The sequence below is a fragment of the Stenella coeruleoalba genome (genome assembly GCF_951394435.1).
Source record: "Stenella coeruleoalba genome assembly, chromosome: 4".
NCBI lineage: Eukaryota > Metazoa > Chordata > Mammalia > Artiodactyla > Delphinidae > Stenella > Stenella coeruleoalba.
The window spans coordinates 123175620-123191003 of NC_137149.1; the positions used below are offsets into that span (position 1 = coordinate 123175620).

General features: G+C 40.2%; 1 protein-coding gene across 4 annotated transcripts in view; it reads left to right on the top strand.

The window, feature by feature from the left end:
* The window catches only part of NR3C2 (nuclear receptor subfamily 3 group C member 2), a 377271-nt gene that overhangs the window by 286167 nt on the left and 75720 nt on the right, over positions 1-15384 (top strand). For all 4 annotated transcript variants that reach the window (XM_079920738.1, XM_079920741.1, XM_079920740.1 and 1 more), the window contains exons 5-6: positions 12200-12538; positions 14309-14453. In XM_079920738.1, coding sequence (XP_079776864.1) covers positions 12200-12538; positions 14309-14453 — 484 coding nt within the window. The remainder of the gene's footprint in view (positions 1-12199; positions 12539-14308; positions 14454-15384) is intronic.

Sequence of the window (15384 nt, forward strand, 5' to 3'; positions counted from 1 at the left end):
TTTAAAGATGCTTTTGTTCAGCCTGCTGTGCTGAGCTAGGTTTGAGAGAGTCACCAAAAGCTTTGGAATTTACACTGTGGCAGAATACCAAAGGAAAAAAGAGCAGTTTGTCTTCTCAACAGAGCTGAGAGGTCAGACCTGGGCGTCGGCCCTACCCTGGCATGGCTCCGCTTGCCACCAGGCAGCTGAGAGGCCTCCTCTCCAGCAGTGACCTATACCTGCCAACACCAGACATCACCAGAGGGCCTCAAGACGTTCCAGCACGAAACCCTGTGTGCAAAGAGAGGCTGGAATGAAAACACGAGAAGCGAATGCAAGAGAATCACTTATTCAAAAAAGGCCATTTAGCTTGGTTCAGCCTGAATCCTGAAGCGATCCCAGCCTAGAAAAATATTTTTTTTTCAAGTCCATTGGCTACTATTAATTCTTAATTTCAACTCATTCTGATGATGTCAGTGGAATAAAATGTGGAGTAATATTTATTGAAAATGCAGAAAAGCTATCAACATTGACGTTTGTTTTCTTTTTCCTCAGGCCTATCTAATTTTTGCCCCCAACTTAAGTGGGAGCCTGTTAACTCATTAACATGTCCTCATTCTACTCATTCTTTTTTATATTAGCATTAGCTTCTAACATGAGGATATTTTTCAAATTCTGCTGGCCAGCTTTGTCTTGCATTTGTAAAATGTTCTTAATACTAGAGTGATAGTATTTAGAAATACAGAATCTTTTCTGTGTTATACCAGTTGTGAAAAATTGTGAAAAATGTCCTTGTATCAATTCATGGGATTATTATTTTACATCTGGTTTTCTGCTTCACCAGTTCATTTTCTTCCGAAGCAATTTTAATCATTTTTAATCATTCAGTTATAATCTCAACATTGGTAGTCTCAACTAAAACCTCGTTGGTTTACTTTTCAGCTAAATAAAGTAAAGCATTACTTAAAATTTGATTAAAATTAAGGTGATTGTATATAGAAAATGCTGTTAAATAAAAGCTTTTGAAAGAATAATTATAATGTGGCTCTAAGTAATTATTTTATAGGAAGAATGTTGAGCTAAGGGAGATGAAATAATTTGAAGAAAATTGGTACTGGAGATAAAACTGTTCTATATCTGTATATTTTTTCATTTCACTGTATGGTTTTTATGTCTTATGTACACAAATACTAATCATTTAAAAATTTCTGAAATTGAATTTAGGAAAATTCCTTGGTTGCTTTAGAATTCTCAGACACTTCCAAATTGTAATGTCAATTGTAAGGCTACAGTTAAAGGGACCAAGCTGAGGAAACCATTGCAGTGAAGTAGCAACAAATGCTAAGAGGAAAGAACAGGATAATTGAAACATATGTAAAAAATAATGTGCAGACAAACAGGAATGCATTACATTTTGTATGTTCTTTGAGAGCTTATGAAAGAAGTCTTCGGTTGAAATTTTTGTAAAGGAAAATGGCATTACCCAGTGTAGATACCCTCATCATACCTCTGTTGGGTTAAACTCTTATTTTTCTATACATAATATTTCTTAAGGTAGATCCTGCTTAGCTGACTTGCCAGTGTGAGCAGGTCTGCTCGGGACCATTCTTCTGGGTTTTCTGCCCAGCGTGTGCGCTAGCATCTGACCAGCTCTTTTTGGCCTGAGTCTATGGAGAATCACGCCAGGACTGGGGAAGACACAGTAAATTAAGCTGGGTGCCATAATCTATTTCCAGGTCACTGCCTTTTGCCTCTTTATCATACCTTATTCACCGCTTGACCTTGTTAGAACAGTCATGTTTCTTCATAAAATATTCTTAATGAGACTATTTACCTTGCATATCCAGTGAGATCGTACTTCATGTAATAAGTTCTCTGCTGAAACATATGCCAAGAAGGCGGCTCTTGCAGCTATTAAAGAATGAACTTTTTAACTGAGAGAAGGACCTTTTGCTGGACAGCCATAGCTATCACAGTGCTCTTTTTCTTATTTTAAGTAGATTGTAAAACTAGAAGGAGCTTTTCTGTCTTCTTTTTGCTTATTTGCTTGTGTTTTGTTTTACATTTACACAGATATCAATCTTGAGCACAGCATCATTATTCCCAAAGAATAAGAATTTACAAAAGCAAATATATTATCTGTATTTTCTAAAGAATGCTCATTTGATTTAAAAATATATTTATTCAGACTCAGAACTCAGCTATCAGTTGCAATGGAGCTTAGGAACCTTATGTTTTTTACCTAAGAATTCTGCTTTATTGGTGATGCAGAAATAAAATAAGATCATACGTGAAGTTTAGCTGAACTAATACTTATAAGAGTTGACATTTGGGTTCGTACATTGATTAATCCATCTCTACTAACCATTTCAATATTCTTGAACATAAGAACTTGATTTTTTTTTTTTTTTTTTTTTTTTTTTTTGTGGTACTTGGGCCTCTCACTGTTGTGGCCTCTCCCGTTGCGGAGCACAGGCTCCGGACGTGCAGGCTCAGCGGCCATGGCTCACGGGCCCAGCCGCTCCGCGGCATGTGGGATCTTCCCAGACCAGGGCACGCACCCATGTCCCTGGCATCAGCAGGCGGACTCTCAACCACTGCACCACCAGGGAAGCCCAGAACTTGATTTTTAATCAGAAGGAGTAAGTTCTTCCCCCAATAAGTCCTGTTTTTTAGTACAGACTGGTTTGATTTCTGCCTGCTTTGATTTCTCCTGCCATCAGAGTTGAGGTGTCAAAACAAGGAGCAAAAGCAAAGAGACTGTCTCATCTGCTACAGCAACAGCCCCGGAGTACACAGGGGTTGACTGTCCTACACAGGGGTTGACTGTCCTGCCCAGGGAATTAGGAGAGAAAGCATCCTGTGTATTGGTACCGGTTCTTCTGTGTCTCCCATTAAAAAAGGCTGCTGATCTTGTTACTAGAGGTGATCCAATGGCAACCTCGCTGATAATCTAGAAAAGTCTTTAGGGCTCTGGGTCCTTTTCATACCCCTTTGACCTCCTGATTTGATGCACTCTGCACATGTGATGGGGTTTCTCTGTTCTCTTTTTCTATGCCCTGACAAAAACTCACTTTCTCCTAACTGCAGACCATCCTTGTGACCCTGTACAAACCACTTTACCCCTGTGTACAGTGGTGCTAACAATAGTACCTAGCCACAGGGCACTTATGAGGACCTAACAGGATAACATTTTTAAAAGATGCTATCATGCTGGACATACAGATTCTCAATTAATGATAGCCTTTACTATGAACTGTTTTCCCCACTTAAAAAAAAATTAGGTAACCTCAGGATTAGGAGAAACCACAGAGCCCATTTTCAGTACAGACCTGAGTTCTGTACCTTAAATGGTAAAACTGAAAAAAAAAAAAAAAAGTTGGGGGGGGCATGTGAACTCTGGGGATAGGGTAAAAGGGAGCATATAGAACTTTACGAGTTTCTTCCATGGCAGTGGATGTTCTCCCAAGCCTGCGTTCAGTGATCACAGTATTTGCCCTTGGAGTATATTTTGGAAAAATATTTCTAAAATTATCTCTTACCACATGTACAAGTGTAAGGGATTTCTTCCTGTTTTTGAGAAAAACATGAGCCAGAGAAGTTCCACTCAGACACATGGAAGGCTGGAATGTACATTGGAGGTCATATTTCCTTCCCTTGTAGGGCTACCGGGTCTCGATAACTCATTTCATCGTCCTCCTCCTGCGCGGCAGAATTGCACTCAGGCAAGCAGGGAACCTGCCCACCTATTACTTTCGAGTTTTTAGAAAAGAATATTACATGTTCTTGGCGGTCATGCATTCCAGGCTCTCTCCATAACACATTCCAGAAAACTTGCAGGAATTTCTCCTAATGTCTCATCTAAATCCCTGCTTCTGCCCTTTAAACCCTTTAGATCTTATCTTGACCTCAGTAGAAACAGAAAATAGATGCTCACTGTGATTTGGAAAAGGGTTGTCAAGTTTTTGAAATTGCTATTTGGTTTCTCATATCCCTCACTTTCTACTCTAGAATAACTCAATCCCTGTCTTTTTTCACTTATTTTTTTCCCCCCATAAACATTTTTGGTCCAAAGCTTTGGGGATGGAGCATTCGTCATTTTGTTGCTCCCTTCTGATACTCCCTGGAGGTGTGTATCAGCCCAACAGTGGCAAGGCCCAGGTAGGGGGTGTTCCGTGCAGTAAACCCGCTGTCCACCCCACCTGGCCGTGGGGTGCTGGCTGCCGCCCTTGCCCCACCACTGCCCGCGGTTCTTTAGAAGTGATGTCCAAAGGAGTTCTGGAATTACAGTGGCTCAGCCCACTGCCACTCAGTGCAGTGGCATTCTCTCTTGTTTAAACCAGCAAAGGTTTCAACAGAAGAAAGCACTGGAAACTTTCTCCATTACCCAGAGGCCATCACCAAGAGGCCATTTCTCAAGACATTGTTTCCTCTTCTTTGGAGTTTCTTACTTGGTTTAACGCAGTCCCAGCCTGGCCAGACGTCGAAGACATACTGCCTCACCTTTAAAACTCTGTCCAGAGATGGAACCCTCCCCCTGACACATCCTCCTATGTACAGACGTTCCTGAGTCTGACTGACAGTAAAAGAAAAAAAGGAAGGAGAAAATGTTGCGAAGTATTAGAGGAGAAAAAAAGAATCTAATTACAGAAAAATATAAATGCCATAAAAACAATCATGTTAATCAGCCATCTCGCCCAAGAAGTATCTCCTAGGCAGCGTCTGGCTTTGCCCCTTTCTGAATCCCTGTCTCCAGCAGGGAAGGAATCAGAATATGTCACTGGGGAGTGTCTTCCAGAACCTTGTCACTGTCTCTGCAAAATCAGCAGACCCCTATTCTATCTCCCTCAGATTCCCTTGAGTCTCTGTTCACATTTAGCTTCTGGTCTGAGGGACTCTCCTCTCGGGACGGAGGGGGTGGGGGGGTCAGTGATGCTTAACATTGGGTGGATGCCCACACAGGGAAGTGACCGCTCCACGTGGGCCCTCAGTGTCATGTGAATCACACCAAAAGCAAACCAGAGCACAGTGGGAATTAACACAGAGGGATACAGGAAAGTGGAGGCGCTCATAGAAAGATAAACCAATGTCTTCCTGCCATTGTTCACTCACCACATACATAGTCCGAACACTGACCCCAAACTTGTCATAGCCTATTTTATAACCCTGATTGCTTTCTTATGTATTGATCCAACTTCCACAAGGTTGTAAGCTCTTGTCTGGACTCAGATCATCTTATTCAGCATTGCACTGCTCATAAAACCAGGGCACTTTCTACACAATGGGTGGATATTAGTTACTTGCTAAGTAGTAGATAAATGTATTCTATAACAATAGCAACAAAATTATGTTTGTTATAGCTATAGAGATATCTATGGTTATCGCTATACACACATTAAAATGTAATCTGTGGAGATCCACTAATCTGGAATGTCTTTTTCCCCCCAGATTTATTGAGGTTATGATTGACAAAAAATGATACATATTTAACGTGAACAGTGTGGTATTGTGATATCAATATGCCTATGTAATGATTACCACAATCGTGCTAATTAACATGTGCATTACCTCACACAGTTAACGTGCGTGTGTGTGGGTATATGTGTGTATGTGTCTGTCGTGTGGAATGTCTTAAAGTGGTCCAAGGTTGGGTCTGAGTTTGCCTTAGCATGGTTTTTATACTAATAAAATCAATAATGCCTGTTCATTTGTTAAATTATGTATATTAACGTGAGAATGTTTAGATATACTTTTTAAGACACCCAGTATTCAAGTTCTATAACCACTCAAGGAGATTTATTAAACAATTGGAATGCCACTTCTTATCAATTGAGAGGCTAATTATTTATTCATAAAGCAATGTGCCCCTGACCCTCACCCCAGTTCTATTAGTGTGTATGGCTTTGAGAACCGTAGATGTTCTTTTCCCTATTAGTAAAAATGAGAGAGGTTTTGCTGCAAAACCAGTTAAATCTGTAGGAAGGTGGTATTCCTTCCTTTGATCCCATGACACAGAAATACTTGGTTGTTCCGCTAACTCTCGGTGTGTTCCTCCCCTGGCAGGAGAAGGGGAGAAGTCGTGCAGATAAAGGGGATGAGGAAAATAGGAAAGCATGATTAGGAGGAGAGTGGCAAGAGAAATGGTCTATGAAAGAAAGAGAATGGGGTGGATGCTCTTATTGTCCTGTGGGGTTTTTTTTTGTTTTTTGTTTTTTGCAGTACGCGGGCCTCTCTCACTGTTGTGGCCTCTCTCACTGTTGTGGCCTCTCCCGTTGTGGAGCACAGGCTCCGGACGCGCAGGCTCAGCGGCCATGGCCCACGGGCCCAGCCGCTCCGCGGCACGTGGGATCCTCCCGGACCAGGGCACGAAACCACATCCCCTGCATCGGCAGGCGGACTCTCAACCACTGCACCAGCAGGGAAGCCCTGTCCTGTGGGTTTAAACCAGTAATTACATTTGGCCTGGAAAAGAAAAATACATGTTTTCATATAACCTCAATATATCCTAATATTTACTGCCAAGACCTAAAATTTCAAGACATGACACTGAGCATTTCTAAAATGACAGAATTCTCACTTTACATCTTTCCAGTGAAATGTTATGGTTGAAAAAGCTCCCCATCAGTCTTTTAAATTAAAGGTTTATTTATTTATTTTTTTTTTTGCGGTACGCGGGCCTCTCACTGTTGTGGCCTCTCCCGTTGCGGCCTCTCCCGTTGCGGAGCACGGGCTCCGGACGCGCAGGCTCAGCGGCCATGGCTCACGGGCCCAGCTGCTCCGCGGCGTGTGGGATCTTCCCGGACCGGGGCACGAACCCACATCCCCTGCATCGGCAGGCAGACTCTCAACCACTGCGCCACGAGGGAAGCCCCCCATCAGTCTTTTATTCTACTCCAGATAGAAAAAAAAAAAAAAGACGTTGTCCCAATGACCCATCTCCAAGTCTAAAGAATCTGTCATTTGAACACACTTGAGAAAGATAGTGATGAAAGTAGCAGGAGAATCCCGTGCATCTCATCATTTTACTGGGGGATGCAGAAGCGGTGTCTGTCATTCCCAGCCGGCCGTCATTCTACCACACTGGCAGTTTGTCCAAAGGGTATGTAGCAGACCAGGTGGGCCTCAGGAGACAGAGCAAACATGGGCCATGTTTCAGGGCCTTTTTGAATCTTGAGACCCCATTGGGAATTTTCCACAATTTTTATAGGGTCCCACCAGACGCTTCCTGCTTGCTGTCCAGCTTATAATTCTGGATAGGAAGCAGGGCCTTCCCATTGCACAGCTCCTGGGGGAACAATTCATGGGGAATCTATAGCGTTCTTTCCCCCGGCAGTGCCAGGAGAAAGTGGCTGCTAAGATGCTGCTAGTAATTAAGGACTTGGCACCTGGGGGCAGCTGCTGAGCATATACTGTTACTATAACATCCAGGTAGAACAAGTGAAATTCTTCTAGGCTCACGTGGGACTGGGAGACATTCACAGTCATATTAATACACACCACACACACACACACACACACACACCCTGCAACTGTGGCTGGCAGGTGAGAAATGAATTGTGTCTGGGTCACAAGGGAACATGTGTTCCCAAGCCCAAAGGCCATTAACTCCATGTTAATTTAGTAAGGTGGTAGGTAGTGATAAGACCCCTAATTTATGTTCACGGTTGCTTTGGGTAATGGAAACATGTTCATTAACTATCTTTGGCCAGAGATTTTCCTGTGTAATTAGCACACATCTTAATTATACACTTGGATTTGAAGCTGGTGCTAATCTTAAAGTATTAAAAAACAAATTAGATAAAGAGAAAAGGATTAAAAGAGAGACTGCATAGCACAGAGGTTAAGAGTGTGGGCTCTGAGCCATGGCCCAGTTCAAAAACTAGCCCTGGTGTTTACCAGCCCTGCAACCTTGAAGAAGTACTTCCTGTCTCTGTGCATCTGTAAAATGGAAGTAACATTGCCTAATCGTAGGGTCATGGTGAGCATCGGAAGACTTAAGACCACTAGAAATTGTTTTGAACTGTGCTTGGCACGTAAGTGCTCCATAAATTGAGCTTATTATTATTTTAGTTGTGGCATTTTCAGAGTAATAACTCTGCAGGTGGATCATTACACAGTAGAAATTTTGAAAAGGAATAATAACAATTCAGAAATTTTATCCTAAAATGTCAAACTTGCCTACATTTCCTACACAGAAGTAAATTAATAATTTACTTCTAATTTAATTTATTAATAATTTACATTTACATATGTAATAGTTTGTTAAAATGTATTACAGTTTGAAAATGAAGTGTCAACAAACATTTATTGAGTACCCATAAGGGTCATGGAAAGTGATGTTATAGGAGCACATCAGACATTGGCAACTTTCAGGGGCTTTAATTTTAGAAGGCGGCGTGTGTTAGAAAGAGTATAAAATTTTCAAGCATTTTAGAAGGGCTGCTTTGGGTAATGTGATTGTTATGTAACTGTACTCTTTTAGAAGAAGATGCAGGATGAATACACTTGGCTGAAGAATCTGCACACTGAAAATATTTATTTTCTTGAACTATTTAAGGAACTATAAATAAATACTCAATTCCAGTGTCCCTCATATATTCATAAAATTACAACATAAAATTAAATGTAACTGAAATGCTAAACATAATATTGATAATCTGCTCAATCAGTTGTGCTACAGGCCACAGCCTTGTGTATCAGTGCTAGAGAAAATATTAAGCATTCTTCTTCATGATATTTCATAGCATTGGCCTTAAATCAGCCATGAGAATAGACACGGCATTACAGACCAAAGACCTAAAACAAGTATGAATTTTATAATTAACTTGCAAGCAAATATCATTTTTAATAAAGTTTGAGAATATCACCCTTGTGTATTTCTCATCAAATCAAATGATGGTTATCATCAGATGTAGTCTTATAAAGGATAAGGACATTTTAATGAACGGGAATAGTTTTAATATCTGCAAAATTATGTGAAAGAATGGAAGTAGCATTGAAGCGCTATTTCAGATGTTAATAATAATTTTCAACATCGTTTTTAGTTTTCTTACCTGTTGAGTCCTCTGTGAGATAGGAGAGGGAAACACTGTCATTCTCATTTTTCGGATGAATGAGTTGAGGCTTAGAGACAAGTTTACGTGACACAGAGGCAGTTAGTCCCAAGTATCTGATTCCCCAAATGACTAATCTGTGTTATCGAGGATCTTCTCAAACTCTTATAGATACAGTCATCCACTGACCAGCATTGGGGATTATCTGCCTGTTTGATTCTTTTCTTCTCCTTCTCTGTTTTGCCTAGTTTTTGAGGCATTTAGTGATGATTTTTTTCTTTGGTTCGTTCACTCATTCATTCATCAGAAGCATCTTGGTCCCCTTCTGTATGCTCAGCACTGCTGAGCGGTACTTTGTCAGCCACCCGCCATTAGCATACTACATGAATAGGATACATCTGCTTTTCATTCAGACAGTTCTAAAACTCAGGTTTTTCTGCCTCTTTCATTGAAGGAGACAGTCCATGAGAAATGAAATGATCTGAAATAATTGAAAATTTTAAATTGTTTTGCTAATTTCAAACTTCTTAAAGATAGGAATTACATCTTGTTCATCTCTTAAGCCCAATTCCAGTATTTTATGAATGTGTGGCAGGTATGTCTGTTGTTGGATAGGGGCTCGTCTTTTATCTGAATCAGTGTTTCTGTGATGCAAGTGGTAAATGTAATATTAATGGCCATACTTACAAGCATGAATGGTTATTTTGAAAATCAGATTAATCGGTGTGGCATAGCCCTACTCTGTGTTACATTTGTATCCTGTAAGTTTCTCACACATGTTAGAGCTAAGTTGAAGGTGTCTGGTACTTCAAGAATTTTAAAATAAATTCCTCAATAGAATGGAAAACCTTACAATTGCAAAGTAAATTATTACCATAGCTCTAAGCTCAGTTTGGCACATCTGAGCTTTCTCTATCCTTTATCCATTTATTCATTCATTCACCCATCTTCCCCATTATCTATCCATCTCCCCGTTAACCCCACCCACCTGCCATCCATTCCCGAGTCCTCACATCTACCTCCCAATTCTCCCTTCCACCTCCCCAGTCTTTCTTTCCCCGTATCTATTGTAAGAACCCTCAAGAGAGATGTGAATGAAAAGCAGTTGCTGTTACACTATTTACAGTAGCCAAGACATAGAAAGAACCTAAATGTCCATCGATAGATGAATTGATAAAGATGTGGTACATATATGCAATGGAATATTACTCAGCTATAAAAAAAAATGAAATAATGCCATTTGCAGCAACATGGATGGACCTAGAGGTTATCATACTAAACAAAGTAAGTCAGAAAGAGAAAGACAAATACCATATGATATCACTTATATGTAGAATCCAAAATGCGACACAAATGAACCCGTCTGTGAAACAGAAGCAGACTCACAGACATAGAGAACAGACTTGTGGTTGCCGAGGGGGAGGGGGGATAGAGGAGGGAAGGATTGGGAGTTTGGGATTAGCAGATGCAGACTATTATATATAGGATGGATAAACAACAAGGTCCTACTATTTAGCATAGGGAACTATATTCAATATCCCGTGATAAACCATAATGGAAAAGAATATGAAAAAATACATATATGTATAACTGAGTCACTGCTGTACAGCAGAAATTAATACAACATTGTAAATCAACTCTACTTCAATAAGATTTGTTTAAAAGCAGCTGCTATTAAAGTTAATACTGATTCTTTGGTTTTATGATGAACGCACTATTTATTGTCCAGAATGTGGTACTTTTAGGAGTAAACAGGGCACTCACTAATAAGCATGCTGGGAAACAAGCATAAACCAGGACTGTTCTGGGTAAATCAGAATATAGTCACTTGTAATACATTCTACTAAAATTCTTAAGTGGTATTCTTGTACCGTATTGTGATATCTTTTAGTTATAGGCTATGTGACATGTGAAATGTTTATTTATAGTAAAAATATAGAGTAGGAGAGATTTTTAAGGATTGTGTAATGGTATAACTCACACCTGAATTTTTTAATAGCATTAATTCCTGTACGTTTACTGGTTAGTGCCCCAATTTGGAATCATCCAGATATTTCATTTCTTCCCTTCTGTTGCCTTTCTTTGGGGTTGATTAGCTCGCATTCATTCAGTGGAAATCGGTAAGTCACTTTGTGTAGGCATAGCATTTACCAAGGTGCGCCGTGCGGGCTGTGAAAGAAGAGGAACACCCAATCTTTATGCCTCAGCAGTTCACAGTATAGCCGGGGACATCGGTCGGTCTAACAGCATCTGCACAAAATAACTACTCTGAGTAAGCAAGTGGTTGCACATGGACCACAGCAGGAAGAGTAAGTGGTAGAGAAGCACCAAAGAGGAATAAGTAAAGGGCCAGAGAAAGCTAATTAGAGGGAGCAGAGACAGCACTAAGATAATAAGCTCAATCGGGCGAGTCTAGCCCTTGTTGCCAATTCTTCGGTGGGTAATAGGTGGGAATTATTGGCTTACTTAAGATTTAGTTGAGGCATATGTAACTTATTAGCATCTGAAATAATTTATCCTTCCTCTGAGCTCTTAACTCTATTTTACATATACTAGCTGTGTAGTCTTGGACAGATTTCTTGACCCTTCTGGTCTGCTTCCTCTTTATAGAATGAGAATCGTAATAGTACCTAGTCATAAAATTGTTAAAGTGGTTAATTTATAAAAAGCATTTAGGACAGTGTCTGGTATCAGAAAAATATTGAAAAGAGGCTGTTCCTACTAGTATAACAAGACATCCTTAGAGGAAAAGTACGCTTTAATCAATATAAGTCAATATTTGCTTGCAATTTACCTCATGTAAGGTATGCCAAACATAATCTTTTTTTAATTCCTTCTTTTTGTGTGGTGCCACTCACTGATTTATTTATTTAATCCCAGTTTTCCTGAGATAATAATTGACCTACAGCACTGTATTAAAGTGTACAGCATAATGATTTGACTTACATACGATGTGAAATGATTATCCCAATCAGATTAGTGAACGTTCGGCATCTCATATGGATACAAAATGAAAGAAATAGAAGATTTTTTCTTGTAACGCAAACTCTTAAGATTTACTCTTAACATTTGTATATAACATACAAAAGTGTTGTGCTTTAGATGGTATTTATCATGCCAAACATAATCTTAATTTGCCCTGTTTATAATTTTTTTTTTTTTTACAGCTCGGAAGTCCAAGAAGTTGGGGAAGTTAAAAGGGATTCACGAGGAACAGTCACAGCAGCCTCCACCTCCCCCCCCACAGAGCCCAGAGGAAGGAACTACGTACATCGCTCCTGCGCAAGAGCCGTCTGTCAACTCAGCGCTGGTTCCTCAACTCTCCACAATTTCCCGAGCGCTCACACCTTCCCCTTCCATGGTCCTTGAAACCATCGAACCCGAGATTGTGTATGCAGGCTATGACAACTCCAAACCAGATACAGCCGAAAATCTGCTCTCCACCCTAAACCGCTTAGCAGGCAAACAGATGATCCAAGTCGTGAAGTGGGCGAAGGTAATTCCAGGTAGGATGGCCTCGCGTTTCAGGGTCTGCGTCCTGAACTAGGCACGTCAGGGCAACAGAGCGTACCGTATGCAACGGTGCGATTGAGTTTGCTTTCTGTTCGATCCCGACAGCCAGTTTTTTACTCGTTGTCAAATGAATCAAGTGTGTAGAAGAAAAATCTGGTGAATATGCTCATTTCTCTTGAGAAGTTAGAGTTAAGGGTTCTATTGTTAATAGAACAATAGAACATTGTTCTATTGTTCTGTTAATAGAACATACCCATTTTTTATGTTGAGGATTGAAATGGAAAGTTTCATTCCAGTAATATTAATAAGGCAAAACACATTCTAGTTGCCAAAGCAAGAATTGAGCCCATTATTAGCAGCTTGTAGCCAGGGCTACTCTAAGCCCTAGACCAGGTAAATCAAGACATATATACACTAGTATATATAAAATAGATAACTAATAAGGACCTGCTGTATAGCACAGGGAACTCTACTCAATACTCTGTAATGGCCTATATGGGAAAAGAATCTAAAAAAGAGTGGAGGGCCTCCCTGGTGGGGCAGTGGTTGAGAGTCTGCCTGCCGATGCAGGGGACACGGGTTCGTGCCCCGGTCCGGGAAGATCCCACATGCCGTGGAGCGGCTGGGCCCGTGAGCCATGGCCGCTGAGCCTGCGCGTCCGGAGCCTGTGCTCCGCAACGGGAGAGGCCACAGCAGTGAGAGGGCTGCGTACCGAAGAAAAAAAATAAAATTAAAAAAATTAAAAAGAGTGGATATATGTATAACTGATTCACTTTGCTGTACAGCAGAAACCAACACAACATTATAAATCAACGATACTCCAATAAAAATTAATTAAAAAAAAAGACCTCTCAGGTAGGCTGTAGGGGCCTCTGAAAGAGTCTTTCTGAAAATATCTTACCTCCATAACCCTTTAATTTGTCCTTGAAATGCCTACTTTAGTCTGTTTTATGCTGTAGCATTTTATTAATAAGGCTCCTATTAATCTACAGAAACATTGCTCAGAATTGTGATCACATTGTCCCAGTTCATTAATCCAAAGCAGTTTCTTAGATGCCCTGTTGTCGACCAGCAGCCGTAAGACAAAAGTCTGGGGAAAGCTCTGATGACTGACTCTTTGAAGGGAAGCTTGCCCAGGTGAAACTATATACAAACAGAAGAATACCCTGGTGCCCCTGGGAGTACAGAGGGTGAGAAAAGAAACAAAAGAAGGGCCTGAGGCCCAGAAAGGAAGACTGTGGGTAAGGCAGGACAGCATCAAGGATGCTTATTCTGCCTCAGAAGTCTATTGAAGTCTGGCATTATCCCAGCCTAGGGGAAGCTAGGAATAAGGCTTTTTCAATCACTGCAAACTCATGTAAAGTAAAATCTTCCACCAGTGTTGCAGATATGCAAGAGTTGATGTCATTAAGTTATCTTTTATTTTGAAGTTATTCATTGTGAGTAGGATGAAGCAAGTGGTACAGGTGAACACAAATTCTTTCAGTCTAACTAAGGATTGTAGACCACTGTCCACAATGAAACTCCCAGAACGTCTTAGTTTTTCTTTGCCTTGGCAGTTTACCCTCATTGACAATTTAAGGTGAATTTAACATGAAATGTTGAACAGGACCAGGTCCACGATAGGTGCTCTGTAAATAACTGTGGAATTGATTTGAGTCAATGAGAGTAAGGGGGCAGTTTGGGGTTGACTTACGAAGCTTCTTCCTGGAATGTTCTTAAATGCTAAGTGTATTTTTGTGATGAATTGTTCTCTTCTTCAGGATTTAAAAACCTGCCTCTCGAGGACCAAATTACCCTCATCCAGTATTCTTGGATGTGTCTGTCATCATTTGCCTTGAGCTGGAGATCGTACAAACATACGAACAGCCAATTTCTCTATTTTGCACCAGACCTAGTCTTTAATGAGTAAGTACCTATTAATTAGCCTTCATAAAATAAACCGAAGAGTTACTCGCTACGCTCTTTTATGATTTCTAAACAGATGTACCTTTGTGAAAGAATCCACTGATAACGTTTTTTAAGAGTTTAAAAGCTATCATTTGAGAACTTAAAAATGACTTTTTTACAAAATTATAATGCACGTGTCTGAGTATATATAGATCAGTGTATATAGATCTCACATGATAGTATGTGGGAATTGTCCCAAAGAATGATGATCCAGTTGGCTCCCAAAACTTGATTGGTACAAGCCACAATTAATAGAAAACAATCTCTTCTGGTATCTACTCCAGTTGGGAAGACTGTCTGATTTCTAGGAAATGTGAATGTATAACGTGCCAGTTTTTGAGCACAGTCATATAATGATTCTTTTGTTAATAGTATACATCTGCTCAGTGTGTTTTCATGACAATCATAATTACCCTTCTTTGTGATCATAAGAGAAGCCAAACTGTTATTCTGTAGTGAAACATTTTTAGGTTTATGATGCATTTTAAAAAGATTGAAAGAATAGTACTAGATTTTTCTTTGGCCGTGAATTCCTCCCTATGTGAAGTTTACATTTTAATATTGTTTGCATTCTACATTAGCACATTTCGTGCGTGTTTATATCCAGCCATGCTTCTTTGTAATTGTTGGGTCAAAAAACAGATAAATTAAAAAGGAACATTTGAATGATGATAGTAACCACAGCCATATTCTAACAGATGGCTGTCTCTCAAGATATGAAAATAGGGGTTTTTCAATAGGGAAGGAAGCAGATGAGAAATGGATTGGTGATAAAAGAGAGAAAAGGGACGTGAAAGGTTCAAAGTGGACATGTAGTGCCAAAATACCTAAACTGTACCGGTAGTAGTTGCCCTGAGAGTATCACTTCATCCAAATATGGTGGACCTGG